Below are 18,977 nucleotides of genomic sequence, written 5' to 3'. Positions count from 1 at the left end.
AATTGAATAGCTGTTGTAATAGATATGGTATGAAGGTCAGCATTAAAAAGACAAAGACAATGAAAATAGGCAGAAACATTGAAAATATCAACTGCATTGTGAATGGAGAACTTTTAGAACACGTAAAACATTTCATCTACTTAGGCACGATTTTTAGTGAAGATGGTAAGTTAAATATGGAAATAGACAACAGAATCAACAAAGCTGGTATGGTAGGAAGTCAACTTAGTAAATGTATATGGAATAAGAGAGAAATTAGTCAGAACACTAAATTAGCTGTGTACAAGACAGTGTTCAAACCAGTTTTATCTGAGAGCTGGGTCAGAAGTAAAACACTTGACCAAAAGACTAGAGACCACAGATATGAGAGTCCTGAGAAAGATTAGAGGCGTGAACAGATGGCATCAATGGCAATATCATATTAAAAACAAGGATGTTATGAAAGAATTTGACATTTTCAGCATTCAGGAATGTGTTAGCAGAGCTAATCTCAGGTAGTATGGTCACTTAAACAGAATGGGCAAAGAAAGATCAGCAAAACAAGTGCTCTTTGCCAGATTGGCAGGAAAATGACCTAGAGGAAGACCAAGATATAGGTGGATTGATACGGTACAAAGTGCCTTAGACAATAGAAATATAATTCATATTTATGAATTTAGGGACAAAAAACACACGTGTTGAAAAGATTATTATTATTATTATTATTCCTGATGCCTCCAAGGAGTCCGAAGACTCATCGCAGGAGGACACCTACAACTGTCTCAACCACTACACCGAACCTCTACTACGAATCATCTTCATCAACGCCATCTACCGCTCACCTCCACCACCACAACAACTAGTATGTTTTGTCTGTAAATTGCGTGTGTTCTGATGGGCCGATTTGTCTGTATGTGGGATGAAAAACCCAAGTTTACGGGAGAAAAAACCCTGCTACCTCCGTATGAGATCGGCTAACTTACCTTCGATTTTATTTTATTTTATTTTACTGATTAATAATAACTTGACGTTTTGATCCCTGTATTGAGGTTATCATCAGAAGGATACATGTGTATAAGACCCAAGCTACATGCTGTTGCACTCTATACAGGTAAATTGCATCTACGTTGTTAACTAATCTTTTTTCTTAGTCTGCCCTCTAGTGATAAAAAAAAATACCAATAAAAACTACAATAAACTATGCTAAAGTCCTCACGTACTATTATCTTCTGGATTTTTACAGTACAGGTTGCTATTGAATGTTCAGGAAAAAAAAAAAACACTTCACCGTCTTCTTGTATTGAGATTTTTCTTTGTGGTTGCTATGAAGGTCACAGATGTGACCTCCACATTCTTGGAATGGTTAGACCATCATTTTTATTCAGATTCAGATCATGTTTGAGCATTTCACATGCTTCCTTGAATTTCCGCTCAAACCAGGTTTTGGTGCGGTGTAGGGACTTGGTACCTTTCCAATCAATTCTGTGGTATGTTTGGAGTGCGTGGTCAGAAAGGCCGGTTTTCCAAAATGGAGGTATTTTATGTGTCATTTGTGTTCATTCTTCCTGATTGGGATGGTTCGCCCTGTTTCCCCTATGTATGGTATGTTACATGTGCAATGTATTTTGTAAATCCCTGGGTGGGCTAGGTGTGGCAAGGGATCCTTGGAAGAACTGAGTAGATGTCTTAATTTTGTCGGGGGTTTAAAGGTGGTTTTGATGTTGTATTTGTGTGGTGTTCTGTCTATTTTTTCTGAAATGCCTCTAACATATGGTATAGCAATTGCATTCTTGAAATCTTTTTTGTTATTAGTGGTATCTTTGTGGAGGATCTTGTGAATGGTTTTTATACTGTCCATTTTTTATAAAGGTATGTTTTGATGGTCTCATATTCATGGTTAACAGCTTGTTCATTTGAACAAATAGTTTGAGCTCTGTGTTTAATGGTGCTTATGGCCCCTAGTTTTTGTGTTGGGTGATGATAAGAAGTTTTGTGTGTACTGGCCTGTGTGTGTAGGTTTGCAGTAAACTGAGAATGAGAGACAGTCTGAAGGAAGACGTGTGACAAGTGTGTCTAGGAACAGAAGAGAATTGTTTTTTCTATTTCAACAGTGAATTGGATGCGTTTGTGTTGTTTGTTCAGGTGGCTAAGGAAAGTATCTATTGCTTCACGACCATGGGGCCAAATGGCGAAAATATCGTCGACGTATCTGAGCCAAATTTTGGGCTTTAGGCACGTTTTCCATTCTCTCCCCTTCTAGCACTCCCATGCCTCTCTCTCTCTCTCATTCCATCTCTCCTACTGTTTCCATTCTCTCCTCTTCTAGTACTCCCATACCTCTCTCATTCCATCTCTCGTACTGTTTCCATTCTCTCCTCTTCTAGCATTCCCATACCTCTGTCTCTCATTCCCTCTCTTCTACTGTTTCCATTTTCTCCTCTTCTAGCACTCCCATACCTCTCTCCTACTGTTTCCATTCTCTCCATTTCCATTTCCGCATCCAATTTCATTCTCTCCTCTTTTATCATTCCCAAATTTGCCTTGCATTTATCTCTTCCATTCTCCTAATCTCATCTTTCATACTTCTCCCAAGACATTCCACCTCCTCTTTTAGCTCCTCTATCTCCCTCTGCAGGTCAGTCACTCTTAATCGAAATTCACTCTCCCAAACAAACCAATCTCCTAAACTTTCATAGTCACTCATGCCTTCTACACTATCAACTATTATTTTCTCATTCATATTTTTTTCTTCATTCTCTCCTATTCTCTCTCTTCATTCTCTACCCGTCTTCCTGTATTCATTTCCCGTTCCTGGAGCAACAAGGTCGGTTATTGAGATATCTACTACATTTATTTCCTCCCGCTTCCTGCACTTTACACACACACACACATGCATCCCCCCCCCTTCTCTCAGAAGCCAGATATCCAATTCCTGAGATGCATACATGCCGCAAGTACTGCATGCCACAAACTCCTTTATTATATTGCTTATAATGGAGTGCTTAAATGGCAGAGGACTTGGTGACACGCCATTTGCAACTGCAGCTGAATCCACCATCATTCATTACTGCCGAGGGACTACTAGCATAATCATTAATTAATCAAAATAGTGTCGCTAATTAGTGTCAAAAATAAACGCTAAATAAGTATTAGGGAGTATAAATAAATAAGAAAAGTACAAACAATTACAAGCAAAACAAAACATTAAGTACACTAAATAAAACTAAATACAGTAATGAAAACTTAGCTTCATCTTGTATTCCACCGTTATGCATACGACCCAGTCTTCTCGGTAACCAAAATACACTATATCGTGACAATAATTAACTTTAAAAAACGACCACTGAAGTACACTCGTATTCTAGAGAAACAATTTAGCACTCAAAAACGTAGAAAAATGGAATATTCACTGATTAAAAAATCACTTTCTTCAGCACAGCTCAAATTCACCGCCACGTGCTTATGAGTGTAGAATATATGCCATCCACATGGGATGCCACATATTCTACATATATTGGTATTTTTGGACCATCATTATTGTTAAGATTAGGGAAGTTGATAAGAATTTCACAGGCCTCTTTAAAATTATGTGCATACCATTTGGAGTGATGTAATGAACAGGTGCTTTCCAGTCAATTCTATGTAGAATATTCAGAGCATGATCAGAAAGGATGGATTTAATCCAATTATTAAATTTCATATGTCATTTATGTTCCTTTTTTTGCATAGGTATTGTACGTCCTGTTTCACCTATATCAAGCAAATTATAGGTGCACTGCATACAGTATACTCCAGGGTTGGCCAATGGAGGAAGTGGATCCTTGGAGGAGTTGAATAAGTTGTTTATTTTTGCAGAAAGTTTAAAGGTGGCATTAAGGTTGTGTTTCTGTAGTATTCTGTTTATTTTATATGATATCCCCTTTAATGTATGGAATGGCTACAGTTTATTGTAACCTAGTTTATTTTTATTATTTGTCATATTTTAGGAAGCTATTGGCTATAATTTTTAATTCATGCTTAAGTGCTTGCTCATTGGAGCAAATCTTTAAAGTCCTGTTTTTTTATTGTGTTAATGACACCTAGTTATTGTGTTGGGTAGTAGTAAGAGTTTATGTGTTTATACTGTCCAGCATGTTACAGTAAATAGTGAAGGAAAGGGAAAGACGGTGAAATGTAAAGAAAACATCGTTAATGTACCTAAGACAGACTTTGGGTTTTAAAGTAAGAGAATCTTACTTTAAATTGCTCACAAGCTTCTATATAAAAGTTAGCAATTGGTGGGGGAATAATAAAGAAATTCATCCCATGGCTGTGATTTCTTGCAGGTAGAAAGTATTTGCCACACAAAATAACCAGAACATAGTACATGGGCAAACAGTGCCATGATAATGGCAAGAATTTGTCCTGTAAAAGAAGAATTGTGTCAGTGATTGGCACATCTGTGAAAAGGGCAAAGATGTCAAAGTTGTCAGAGCTTCCTCAGAGAAATTCTCATATGACTGGCTACAAGTGATCACCTCATCATCTTGCCAACTGGAGGAAGATTAGGCATGGCATTAATAATCACATACTCTAATGATGTGATCAAATCTGAGACTGAATCCTTGAGTTCCCTCTGTTACATTTGCCTAAGATAGTTTTTGCTCAAGATCTCAAGAAATTCATTCTCCTCATGCTTCACTGCTATCTGGACATTTCAATTAGTCTTACCATAACTAAAACATAATGATCACCCTACTCTTACACACTCAATGAATTTGTCTACACATATTTTTGTCTTAGCCCTCCATGCATTTCTAAACCTATAGCAATATCAAACTAAAACTCATTCTATCAACCTCCACCATACTGCTTCAAAACCACTGCCACTACTTCCCCTAATTTTATGCAGACATAATTCACATGTTCTAATCACAAACATTCCTATACTGTGTCTCCATTACCTCAGTGGCTTCTCTCATTTACCAGCCCAACTTGCATTCTCATCTCTATTCAGAAATACTTCAGTCTCACATGAAGTGAGCTATGCCAGTTTGGTTGGCTGAGTGCTTAGTGTATCCACTCCCCCCCCAACCAACATGTCATGGGCATGGATGTTTGTGATTGTTTTTACGTGGGAGGTTTCATTACCCAGTGTGATACCACCATTCCACTTATTGGAAGCCTGAAGTGGCTTGAAAGAGTTCCACATCTGGTCTCTAGAGCAGGATTTCCAGACTATCTAAAAATAAATAAAAAATTATAAAAAATATATAAAATTTATAAAAGTGAAAAAGAAAAATCCTAAGCCCACCCATAGTACAAATGTACTATAGGTTTACTAATAACCTTTCATAGGTGGGAACCCCACACATAAAAAAAAACATGATCCACTCTTGTGCTTATTCAAATTATCTGCAACTTTCTCTGAGTCTCATTATTCACATCCCTAATTACCCTACTTTCTAGCAAAAGTCTCTCCAGTTGATTCATACCAAATCCATTTAAATGCAATTCATCTTTTTTTATACAATTCCATCTGTAGCTCAAATGCATTCTTCACATCAAAAAGCAGCCTCCCTTTCACCTCACACAGCTCTTCTAGTATAGAAGAGCTATGTGAGGTGAAAGGGGTGCTGAACAATGTGTGACCCATGATTTTTCTCACCATCTCAATTTGTCATTGTCATATCTGGGTAACACACCAGCTACTCTTTCTGCCACTCTGTTGTCTTCCACTCTTTTCAATTATCTCCTGATATCCATCCTCATATTTTCCCTATTTCCAAACAATTATTCATTCCAACTATCACACAACTGCTTCTCATATCCAAATAATCTATCATCCTATTCATCCATATGCACCACTCAACTACTCTGCCACATCTTTAATAACCGAATCTCCATACGGCATTAATAATAATGGATTAATAATATATGAACTTTTCATTTTTCACAGCTCAAAAATGCTCTGAAATTTCATACTGACTGAAATAAACTGAAACATCTGTCCACTATTTTGTTTTATTTCATATTCATATTACAATTCATTTTAATTTTATAAAATATTGATATCTGTTGTACTAACATTCTGTACAAATATACTAAAACATATTAGATACTAAAACATATACTAGAACATATTATTCCATTGAAGTTTTAGAACTTCAGTATTAGAATTTTAGAATAAAATACCTCCAACTATGACAAATAATTGCTCCATCAGCACCTCCTGTCATAACTATGTCTTCAGCAAAAGAAAACTCTACGCAACAGCCACCTGACTGCCAGGAATCATGGGCCATAATTGAATTTATATGGTCCTGAGTAAAATAACAGAAATTTATAAAGTGATATGTACATTAAACTGAAAAATAACACAACATTGAGAAAAATCAGTTGCAATATTCATTACATGTCCAAATGAATATATAATACAAAATTGTTCTTAATTAATATTTGTTTAAGGCTAATCAAATACAGTTCATTTAAATAACTGATATGGCAAACCAAGCAATTCAATATTTCAATAAGAACTTGAAAATATCTCAATTAATTGAATTAAAATTCAATTAACACATTGCCTGAAAAGATGCTATTTTTATCTCTCAGCTGAAAATCACTGCAAGAATACTCACGATCTCAATTTTAAACTTTTTTGATTTTGAATAATTCCCCTGCCCATCCCACTGAACTTAGTGACTGTTGTGAAACTGTGAAAGTGGTCTTTTCACCAGCAAATAAATATTAGTACTATAGATCAGGGAATGACTGCAACTTTTAAGGCATGATCTCTGCAAAGAACTTTTGGCAGGCAGTTAAAACTAAAATGGAAAACAGGATTTCATTGCCAGAATTCTGGAAGAATTACACTATAAAAGATGCCATTGAAAACATTCATGAATCACGGTATGAGGTGACATTAAGGAACATGAGAACATTTCAGAAACATCTCTTACCCAAGGAGAGCTGTACAGCGAGTGTTTTCCCGGGATGAGTCTACGTTCTTCTTGGAGGTGTCACGAATAATAATAATAATAATATTTAAATTAAGGGGAAATATGAATGTAGAGGTGAAAGTATGTAATAAGGAAGCAAAAGGAAGTATAAATGAGGAAATAGAAGTAGGGTGCAGCAGAACGAGAGGTAGCGAGACTGCAGAAGTGACAGAGAGTGAAAATTTTTGGAATGCAAGATTTGATAAAACAGTAATTCAAAAGGAAAAATGAAATTAGGAATATATAGACTGATATAAGATGTTTAGTGGAAACTAATGAAAGTGTTCAAAAGAATAGAATGAGAGAAAAAAGAATAAAAGAGGTGTCAAGTGATTCAAGCATAGCAATGCATGGAGATTCTATTCTAAGAGGATTAGTTAATGAGAGAGTCCATAAGGTATGCTATCCAGGAGGGTGAATGAGCAAGATAATTCATGCTTTATACATGAGGAGGAAATGAGTAAGATATTTAGTGGTGGTTGTGGGGACAAATGATTTAAGTGAATAAGGAGAATTTTAGGGCAAATATCAGGAGATTATTGAGAAGAGTAAAAGATAACAGATAATGGGAAAGGTTATCAATGTGTTGATAATGATAAATTGAGATGGGGAGCCAGAATCATTAATGGTATGCTAGCAGAGTGCTGTCGGGAGAAGAGGAGTACTGTTTGAGGATGTAGTGCATGTGTTTCAGAGAAGAATGGAATTATTCAAGCATGTTGGACTGTGTTTGAATGGCTTTAGAGTGAGTGCAGTGAAGAAAATGGTGTTAGATGGAAGTGCAGTGTGTGTGATGCAAGCAAGACATCAGAGGTAAGAGATGAAGTGAAAGATCAGGAGAGTGCTATTGAAGAGACAAACATCCTTGGCAGTGGAAATGGTAGTAGTATGAGAGATAAAGAGAGAAAGGAAATGCAAGAGGAACAGGGAAACAGGGATAGCCTAGGTGGACAAAGAGACATGTGATAGGAAGAGTTTTTGTTGGAGGTAGCAGTGAATGTGTGTGTATGGGGGGATGATCAGCATAGAAAGAGAACAGATTAAGATTTGGGTGCAAAAGTTGAGAGTGAGCAGATATATGTGATAAGTGATGATAAAGGTGATTGGGCAAGGGCAGGTGTGGTGGGTAAATCGCAACTAACAAGTGGCTTGGAAAGCAGAAATAAGAGAGAGATGAAACTGTTTCACCGATTGAATTTATTCACTCCAAAATTGTTGGAATAAGTGTAACATGGTTGATTGAAGATGATATCCTAACAGGAATAGAAATAGAAGGATACAGTATTTTTCATGAGATAGAAAGGGAGGGTGAGTGCTACTGATAATAGCAGGGGAATTACATTCACATAAGGTAGACATGAAGGAAGGAAATAGTGGTAATGGTTATGAGACAGTGTGGTGTAAAGTGGAGGTTGTCATGAAGACATATTGAGTTGGATGTTGCTATAGGCAAGGGAAAGTGAAGGACGGTAATGAAGAGATGACTGAAAACAATAAACAACTTGGATAAGTGTAAAAAAATGAGGATAATTATTATGGGTAATTTTAATTATGGCAGTAAAGATTGGAATGAAGAGATGGCATGCATTTGGGAATAAGGAAAATGAATTTTTCAAGTTCTTGAGAGATAACTATCTCAGACAGCATGTAAAGGAGGGCATGCAAGGATCAAGAATTTTGGATCTGATCATTTTATCTCAGGATGTAATTGTGAGTTTACACTTTCCTCCAGTTAGTAAGAGTGACCATGAAGAGATCACCTGGATTGTAGCTAGCCATATGCAGACATCTGTGAGGAAAGTATATATGTGGAAGTACAAAGCCGGTGATTATGAAAAGCTTAGGAGACAGCTTAGAGTTATAGCATGGAGTGAGGAGTTGAGTGGTAAGGAAATAAATGCTGCTTGGGAAATGACAAAAAAATACATAACAGCATCAGAGTGTGAATGTATTCAGAGGTCAAAAGGTTAAACAAGGTAATATAAAATGGATGAATGGATGAATGAGTGGTTTAAACATGAAATTAGAAGAAGAAGGCACTTTGAAGGTGGTACAAGATTAATAATGGCAATAATCAGTTACATGAGGAGCATAAAGAATAAGTCAGAGAGTGACTCAGTTAGAATGGACAAAATTGCAGTATGAACAGAAATGGGAAAATCAGGTGTAGAAAAACTAAAGAGTTTTTTTTAGATATGTGTCAAGTAGAAGGAAGAATGATCATGGTAAGATGATGTTAATGGATGAAAATGGCAGAATGACAACTGCTGCAGAAACATTGTAGAAGTATTCAGTGATCAATTTATAAGGGTATTTCATCCTCATTAGAGGGTAATCATGAGAAACTTAAGTGTAGAGGGCATAGGAGAAGATTGCTTAATTGTGAGTGAGTAGGAGGTATGTGAGGAAATAAATAACCTTAATGTCAATAAGGCAATGGGATTTGATGAAATATCACCACACATCTTAAGGGAATTGACAATGGCATTGGGATTCCCTTCCAGGGAATTGGTAATGGCATTGGCATTCCTGTTTAAACACCTTAACGGCCATTATGGATCAAATATGCATCCTCATATGCTTCATATCCATCATATATTTCAATGTAATATCAATGGCATTACAATTTTAATATCGCATCCATGATAACCTTGACGTCTATGGACGTCTTGGCGAGTAGCATGATTAATAAGTCTTAAAACACCACAGGCTCCAAAAGGAGTTCAGAGAAGATAAAATTTTTCCATTGAATGAAGGTGGTGATAAGGCTGTGGCTACAAATAATAGGCCAATCTGTATATCTGGTGATGTGGTGAAGGTACTAAGAGAGCGATTGGTGAGATGTAGGATACAGAAACGGGTTGATGGCAGCAGCATTCTTTGTGGTTATTAGAATGGGTTTGTTAAAGGGAGATCATGTTTTACTATTACTTATGTACTGTAACAAGTTCACAAATACCTTGGACAAGGGAGATGCATTTACATAGCATACTTAGATTTTGCAAAAGCTTTTGACAGACTGTACCACAACAAGCTGTTAAGTAAATTGAAACAGATGGGATTGGATAGTAAACTTCTAAGTTGGATCAGTGACTGGCTATTAAATAGGTATCAGAAAGTTGTATATGGTGGTACAGTATCCTGAAAGAGGAAGGTCACTAGTGGTGTGCCGCAGGGGTTATTTTAGGGACCATTGTTGCTTAATTTGTATATTAATAATATTGGGATAGTTTGAAACTAGTGACATGCAACTGTTTGCAGATGATGCAAACCTGGGGAGAGCCATGCAGAGTCAAGTAGATGTTATGGCCTTAAAGGAGAGCAAGAATAGACTGCATGAACAGGTAGGTAAGTGAAACGATCAGTTCAATGTTGAAAAGTGTAATGCAAAGTATACACTTGATGAGGAAACTTTAAATGAAGTAGAGGAGATGAGAGATATAGCAGTTATGATGGACAAGGACCTCAAATTCAGGTGCCACATTGCACAAGGTGTGAAGACAGCACATCGGATAATAGCAATGATGCAGAGGACCCCATGCAGAAATAAAGAGGTTATGTTGCCATTGTATAAGGCATTGATAGGCCTCATATGGATTATTGTGCAAACTTTTGGTCACAAAATTTTCATGGTGATTAGAGTATGTTGGAAAGGGTCCAGAGAAGATTCACAAAGGTGGTTGTAATGTGTTGTCATGTGTAATGTAGTAGCTGTAATGCTTTGTGTGAGGATAGATTGAGAGAATGTTAACTGCAAATCCTAGATGAATAGGGGAGAAAGGATATGATTGCAACATATAAGTTATCAGAATGACATGGAAGAGATTTTTCATAGAATTGGTGTGAGCAGAGGAGCAAGGAGAAGGTTCTTATGGAGAGATGCTGGTGAGTGGAATGCATTGCCTGAATATAGACACATTGAATGTGTTCTGAATATAGATACATTGAATCAGTTTAAGGCATGGTTGGTTGAGATTTGTGTGCAATAGTGTGTACCTTACAAGATGAGTCTCTGACTCCGTGGAGGGCACATGTTAATAATAATAATAATAACAGAAATTTTACTTACTGCAGGTGTCACATGCCATCTAACAACAGTCATCCACAAGACATACAACCTATGAGGTGCATGCATGTATGTATGCATCTTTCTTACTACTGAACATGGACCTGCTGTGTATTTGTATTCATACATTTTCATAATTTTTAGAGTTTGTATGGATTGGAGTGCAATCAAGACTGGAAAAAAGGAACAAAAGTGGAAAAATTGAATCCATGCATAAACGCACTAGAACTTAACTAGAGATGAAAATTATATATAAAGAAAATGATGAGTCCTTGACCTCCCGGAAGTGTCATGTAATAATAATAATAATAATAATGATAATTATCTGGTATATAACCAATAATTATATTTCAAAATATTTAATATATTATTTTAAATATATTTATTCTTATTTTTTATTATTTAGTATTTAGTATTATTCCAAATTATTAAATTAAAAAAATTTTAAATAGAATCTTGTTGCATATTTAGAAGTTTCTGAAGTTGATTTATAACAATTATCATCGTAGCTATTAATCATTTTTTTACTGAAAGTTCCCCTCCACAACTCTCACTGCTTCCATAATGCATTGCTTATTATTATTATTATTATTATTGAAGTGTTGAAAGTCATAGAGTGAACTGCTGTCACCAACCAACAAAGAACAAAGGACATCGCCATTTTAAAAGTCACACTACAGTCGCTAACGGGAAGAAAGTCTAAAGGTCACTGAGACAGCGAAGATCAATCACAATGAGCTGTAACAAGTGCAATAAGCCATTACGTGCCGAAGGGAACAGGCCGCATTGTTCTGGATGTGGCGAAAGACAACACTTCCAATGTTCAGGGATCTCAGAAAGCACGTGGAAAGCAAAAGGAGCCGAGAAACAGACTGTATGGCACTGTCTACAATGCCGTGAGATAATGAAAAACAAAGAACAAAAAAAAAAAAGACACCAAAAGGAAAGCAATGACGTACATCAAGGTAAGCTGCTTCCTGATCCTAAAATTACAGATAACTTTTGATTCATTTAAACTCATGGTTAAAGACTTGCTAAACACACACATGGAACAAATCAACAAAAAATTTGAGGAGTATGAATGTTACATACAGTTACAATAACGTGACCTCTGAAAAAATGTTAGGAACCGTGCGAGAAATAAAGACAAAATTAACGGTAGTGATAGAAACACAAGAAACACTCAAGCGTGAAAATGAAGAACTGCGGAAAGAGGTAAATACACTCAAGTGTCAAATGGAGCACACGCTACAAAAAGAAAGAAAGAAGAACTTCGAATTGACGGAATAACAAAACAAAAGACAGAAGACTTAAGCAACATAATGCAAATGATCGGGAGCAAAATTGGCCTTCAAGTCGCAACCACAGACATCGCCTCTATAAACTGAGGCTCACAAAAAAAAAAAAAAAAACAAAGAGAGACGGCCACCAATCATCACTCATTTTACCAGCAGAAGTCTGAGAGACTCCATTCTTGCAGCAAGCAAGAAAACAAGGCCGACAACAGCGATCCTAACTGACAAGAAATTCTCAACACTAATTTATATAACTGAACACTGGACTCCATACTTCAAAAATCTTTTATACTAAGCAAGGAAGACAAAACCAGAGAAAAACTACAAGTTCCTGTGAACTAAGGATTCACAGATATTTATGAGAAAGAATGAAAACACTCTAGTTTATATAATTACATGAGAATTCGACCTACACAGCCTACCAATAAAAAACACTAACTCTTCACATTCTTAAGAACAAGATTAGAAATCACTTAAAAACTATATAATGGAGATCTCAAACATAGGCGAACATATCCAGTCAGACAATATAAACTTCAAGGTCTTTGACTCTTTGAAGAAATGGTCAGACAACATTTCCACCAATACCAACTTCACTATTGTACACATAAACATAAGAAGCATAAAAAAACACTGGCTTACATTGATAACACTGCTCAACTACATCATGACAAACATAGATGCGCTAATAATGACCAAAGTTGCAATAAAAGACACAGAAATTTATGCGTACAACATTACTAATTACCAAACCTAAAACTTATTAGACCAAACAAAAGAGGTGGTGGTATCGTGGCATTTATCAAAGAAAAATACAATGTGACTGAAAAACGAACTCATTCTGAACATGTGGAAACACTAATTTTGGAAATCACAAATAACCACAAACATAGTATCAAATATACAATAAACACAATATACAGACCCCCCCACATAATAATCCACTCAGCTTTCTTCATGAGTTAGAAGCATAGCTAAGCAGCATCGAACCCCATACAACACATAGGCTCATCCTATTAGGATGAGCCTATGTGTTGTATGGGGTTGACGTGTTGTATGACGTGAGTCCGATGTGTTGTATGGGGTTGATCACGCTTCTTCAACCACTAACACATACCTTGATATACTAAGTCAGTACAACATAAATCCTACCATTAACTCCCCAACAAGAGAAGAAATACTCAACAACACACTAACACAATCATGCATTGATCATATCAACATACGGGCTCCCATCCATACAAGTACATCATCAGTAATTAACATAAAAATTGCTGATCACTACTTTGTCTCAACTTCTTTATATTATGTTATCTTCCCCCACCCCAACACAAAAGTTGACAAAACCCAATCATATTAAAGAGTAATGCAGATAACCATGTTAAAAAATACAGACTGGAATAGCTTACTTAAAATAAATGATCCTGTAACATTATACGAGAATTTTCAGCTAAAGTTCACAAAAATATACAAAAAAGCAACAGAGCCTACACAAACAAGGTGACAGACAACAATCCATGGATAAATGATGACATACTAAACAGTATTACTGTAAAAGAAAATTTATGGAAAAAACTCAAAAAGTCACCCAGTAACACATATTTACAAACCTTATACAAAAACACAAGAAATCAATTAACAACAAAAATTCGTAGGGCAAAAGGACACTACTACTTCCAAAAATTCATGGAATATAATGACAACATGAAGCAAACATAGGCTATACTCAACGAATTAGTAACTCGAAAAAAGAAAACTTCAGCACAAGATTTTATTGCAAAAAGCGAAAAAGAGGCTATGGAAGAGATATAAGGAGACAGGTGAGGAGAAAATGCATGAAGAATATAAGGCACAAGCCAGAAGAGTGACTAGTGTGGTAAGGAAAGCAAAACTGTAATATGAGAGAAGATTGGCCCTAAGATCCAAAGAAAATCCTAGGGAATTTTTTAGCTATGTGGCCAGTAGGAGGAGAAATGACTGTGGAAGAATGATATTGTGGGATAAAATGGGAATAGAGTGACTGATGCAGAGGACATAGTGGAATTGTTCAATTAACACTTTATTGGAGTATTTCATCCTAGAGATGTCAGAGGGAATAGAGCTGGTTCGAGGTTTAGAGGTACAGGAGGAGAGTGTGTTTCAGATAATGAGTACTCTGAATGTCAGCAAAGATTTAGGACTGAATGGTATTTCACCACGAGTTTTGAGAAAATGCGCTATGGAACTGACATTGCCTTTAACCTGGCTTTTCAATGAAAGTCTAGCTTTGGCAAAGGTGCCCAGGGAATGGAAGGAAGGTAAGATAGTGCCATTGCATAAGGGCAGTAGCAGACTGGAAATGTCTAATTGTAGACCAGTTTGTGTGTCATCAGTAGTTGTTAAGATCTTGGAGAAAGTAGTGAGGGACTGTATACAGCATTGGGGAGATGAGGGTAATGTTATCTGTGAGAGTCAACATGGATTTGTGAAAGGGCGCTCTTGTTTTAGCAATATGCTAGCCTTTTATAATAAAGTTACAAGAACATTAGATGAGGAAAAGGCATATACTGCAATTTTCTTAGACTTAGCGAAGGCATTTGACAGGGTGCCACATGATAAGCTGATATTTAAGTTGCAGCACATGGATCTGGATGTCAGATTGGTCAACTGGATTCAGGATTGGCTGTCTGATAGGTATCAGAGAGTTATGTATGGTGGAACAATATGAAACAGGTAGAATGTTACAAGTGGGGTTCCACAGGACTCAGAACTGGGACCTATATTGTTTAACCTTTATATCAATGACACTGTCCATGGATTGCAAGGGGATATTCAGTTATTTGCAGATGATGTGAAGCTGGGAAGGATTATTAGTAATAGTGCAGATGTGGTAGCCCCGCAAGAGGATTTGAATAAGCTAGATAGATGGGCAAATGAATGGGGAGTCTCAGTTTAATGCAGCAAAATGTAAGGTCTTGAGGTTTGGGAAACATCGATGGGATATTGCATACTTTATGGGAGGAGTTATACTAGAGGAAGTAGGGGAGACAAGAGATCTAGGGCTGATGCTTGATAGAAACCTGAAGTTTAGGGGACATATTGCAAAGGTGGTGAAGGTAACACAGAGGATTGCTGCAATTATGAGAAGGACACTGACCTGCAGAGATAAGAGGGTTATCATTCTGTTGTATAAGACCCTGATCAGACCATACTTGGACTATTGTTCTCAGATTTGGTCCCCAGGATTTGAACGGGATAAATTAACTGTGGAAAGGATACAAAGACGGGTGACAAAGATGGTTTCAGGCCTGTACAAGGATAGTTATGAGGATCGGCTGAGGGAATGTGAACTGCAGAGTTTGGTGGATAGAAGAAGGAGAGGTGATATGATTGAGACTTTTAAACTGTTGAGAGGTGGTTACAGGGTTGACACTGGGGAGTTCTTTTGCTTGGTTGAACAGCGGGAAGGAGTGATGACAAGAGGCCATCCCTGGAAGTTACAAAAGGAAACTGTGAGCAGGAGGGTGAGGAGTGGTTTCTTTGCATGGAGGGTGGTTGAACCATGGAATGCATTGCCTGATGGAGTGGTGAGAGCGAGAATGGTCAATGAGTTTAAGGAGTGGTATGATAGACTTTGTGTTTCTTAGGGGGGACCTCCCCTCGATGAGTCTTGACAGACTTTATGTTCTTAGGAAGGACCTCCCACGATGAGTCTTTTGACTCCATGGAGGCCTGAATAATAATAATAATAATAATAAAACTTTGGTCAGGACACAAACCAAGAGGAACTAGCAAACTTATTCAACCATGCGTTCACAAACAATATCACACAACTCAAAAAAGACAAACTACCAATGACCAACAGAAAACCACCAACACAAAGTCAACAACAAACCATGTATTTTCCACCCATAACAAAACAGGAACTGAAAGAAGCACTATTACAATTAACACCAAAGACCACTCCAGTAATAGACAAAATAAGACTCACAGACCTTATAACACACTTTGAACAAATAAATACAATACTTTTGAGACTCATGAACATAATATTCAGCACTGGCATTATTCCACAACAACTAAAAACTACAATAATTATGCCAATTTACAAACATGGTAAAAGAAACGATACTCAGAACTACAAACCAATAGCTATCCTACCAGTCATTTCAGAAATACTAGAAAAAATAACACACACCAGACTACAGAACTATTTACAAAAGTACAACATCATCTCACAAAACCAATACGGCTTTCAGAAAACAAAAAGCACCATCACTTTATTAGAAGACATCGGCGACACAATAAACAAAGCTCTCGACAAAAACAAGTATGCCGTCCTTATACTGCTTGACTTAACCAAAGCACTTGATACACTTGAACATGACATACTACTCACCAAACTATACTCAATAGGTATAAGAGGAAAACTGCATACATGGTTCAGGAACTACCACTCAATCAGAACACAAGTCACAAAAATAGGGTACATATCACAGCCAGGGTATACAAATAAAACACGGGTATTCCTCAAGACACCATATTATCACCCACTCTATTCAACATATACATTAACAATGTTCACAACATGGCCATAAGAAGTCAAATATTTCAGTATGCAGATACTCACTACTAGCAATCCACACAGACATAACATGGCTTCCTCCAAAGCACAACAAGACCTAAATGAAATCACAACATACTTCTACCAAAATGCAATTCTAATCAAAATGCAATTCTAATACACAACCCAAGAATCATGCGCCCTGCACCATTATTGATACACTGTCAAACATACCGCTGCATTAACAACAAAAATACCTGCCAATGTCCCAAAATCAAACCTGTAACATATGCAAAATAGATTCCCTAATAGTCAACAGTCCTACATTAATAGAGATAGGAACATCAATCCAGTCATCAGCAGAACACCAATCGTTAGATGGAATCACCACAGGTCCAACTAGTCTGCATTTCAGAAACAAATCGAGCAAACCATTAGAGCAATTCAACCCACTCCTAATTGCTATCCTAGATTTGTTAAACTACCCAAATCTGCAGCAAAAGCCTCTATCCCTAGAGGCTACAGAAAACAATATATCCCATGTTGGAATAGAGAAAGTGAGGAACTCCTAGCCAAATATGAGGAAACTGAAGATCCAGTTATTGCTAAGGAGCTCATATCAACCCTGGATAAAAACAGAAAGGAAAGATGGATCTCAACCATCAATGACCTCGATTTCGTCTCATCTAGTCGGAGAAGCTGGTCACTTTTGAGAAAATAAGGTGGAGCAGAGCCAACGACACACAAAATAACAGAGATAACTCCTGATCAAATGGCTAACCATTTATTGAAAACCTCCAAGATTCATCCCGGCTCTACCAGGAAAATTGCTGTACAAGTTTCCACACAAATCCTGAAGACAGAACCCGAGCTTCCTGGACTCATACACCCAATATCTTGGGAAGAGGTACAAATAGTCTTAAAACTTACCAAGAATGGCAAAGCTGCAGAAGTGGATGGTATACTCCTTGAATTCCTAAAACATCTTGGTCGACATGGCCATACATGGCTGGCTGGCTGTCCTTTTCTCAGAAATCATCATGTCTGATAAATCACTAAAGCTGTGGCGGGAAGCCAAAATAATTGCCATGCCCAAACCAAGGAAAGATCCAAATGAAGTGAAAAACCTATGATCTATTTCCTTGCTTTGCACCACCTTTAGGATCTGAAAGAATTATCCTTAAAAGAATTTCACCACTCATCGAAAGAGCACTCCTGACTGAACAAGCTGGCTTCAGGCCAGGAAGAAGTTGCTGTGACCAGGTCCTGGCCCTGCCAACTCAAATTGAAGCAGGCTTCCAGAAGAAACTTAAATCTGGAGCCATTTCATTGACCTAACATCTGCTTATGACACTGTCTGGATCAGGGGGCCACCCCCTAAAACTAGGAAATATTATAAAGTGTAAAAAAACTCTACTTTTTGAATCTATTCTCTCCAACAGAAAGATCCAGGTCCATATTAGGGGGAAAAAAGAGGAGGCCCAGATTCCTTCACAATGGTCTTCCTCAGGGCTCTGTGTTATCTCCTATACTTTTTAACATCTATGTGTATGATCTACCTCATACCAGATCAAGCAAGTATATGTATGCCGATGACCTAGCGATCTTACATCAATCCACCTCCTTTACCAACCTAGAATCAACCTTGAATACAGACCTGAACACCCTGGAAGAGTACTTCAAGCAGTGGTACTTGAAGCCAAATCCAAAGAAAACAGTGTACTCAGTATTTCACCTGTGCAGTGCAGAGGCGAATCAACAACTCAATCTTTCCTTCTGTGGAAAAATGGTAAAACATGAGCCTCACCCAAAATACCTTGGAGTGAGCCTGTACAGAAGCCTAACCTATAAAAAGCACACCATCAACCTCTCCAATAAAATTAAAACCAGAAATAACATCATTTCAAGGCTTGTTGGAACAACCTGGGGTTGTGGTGTAGAAGTCCTAAGGTCGTCTGCACTAGCCCTCGCATGCTCTGTAGAAGTACACACACACACACACACACTAACATTATAGACACCCAGCTGAACTCTACCATGTGCACAATTAATGGGACAGTGAGAAGCACCACTCTCTTCTGGCACATTGTTCTATCTAACATTGCTTCACCACACAT

General features: G+C 37.2%; 1 protein-coding gene across 1 annotated transcript in view; it reads right to left on the bottom strand.

Annotated features, from left to right (window-relative positions):
* LOC150110579 (cilia- and flagella-associated protein 43-like) overlaps positions 1-18,977 on the bottom strand; it is a 609,434-nt gene that overhangs the window by 210,985 nt on the left and 379,472 nt on the right. Inside the window, exon 16 of the mRNA XM_090401881.1 lies at positions 6,154-6,281. Within this exon, the coding sequence (XP_090258007.1) occupies positions 6,154-6,281 (128 nt within the window). The remainder of the gene's footprint in view (positions 1-6,153; positions 6,282-18,977) is intronic.

The sequence above is a fragment of the Typopeltis vanoorti genome, chromosome 1, assembly GCF_054136105.1.
Source record: "Typopeltis vanoorti isolate ZY-2024b chromosome 1, IOZ_Tvanoo_1.0, whole genome shotgun sequence".
NCBI lineage: Eukaryota > Metazoa > Arthropoda > Arachnida > Uropygi > Thelyphonidae > Typopeltis > Typopeltis vanoorti.
The sequence above is the reverse complement of the archived record's forward strand: the minus strand, read 5'-3'. Positions and strand labels throughout refer to the sequence as shown.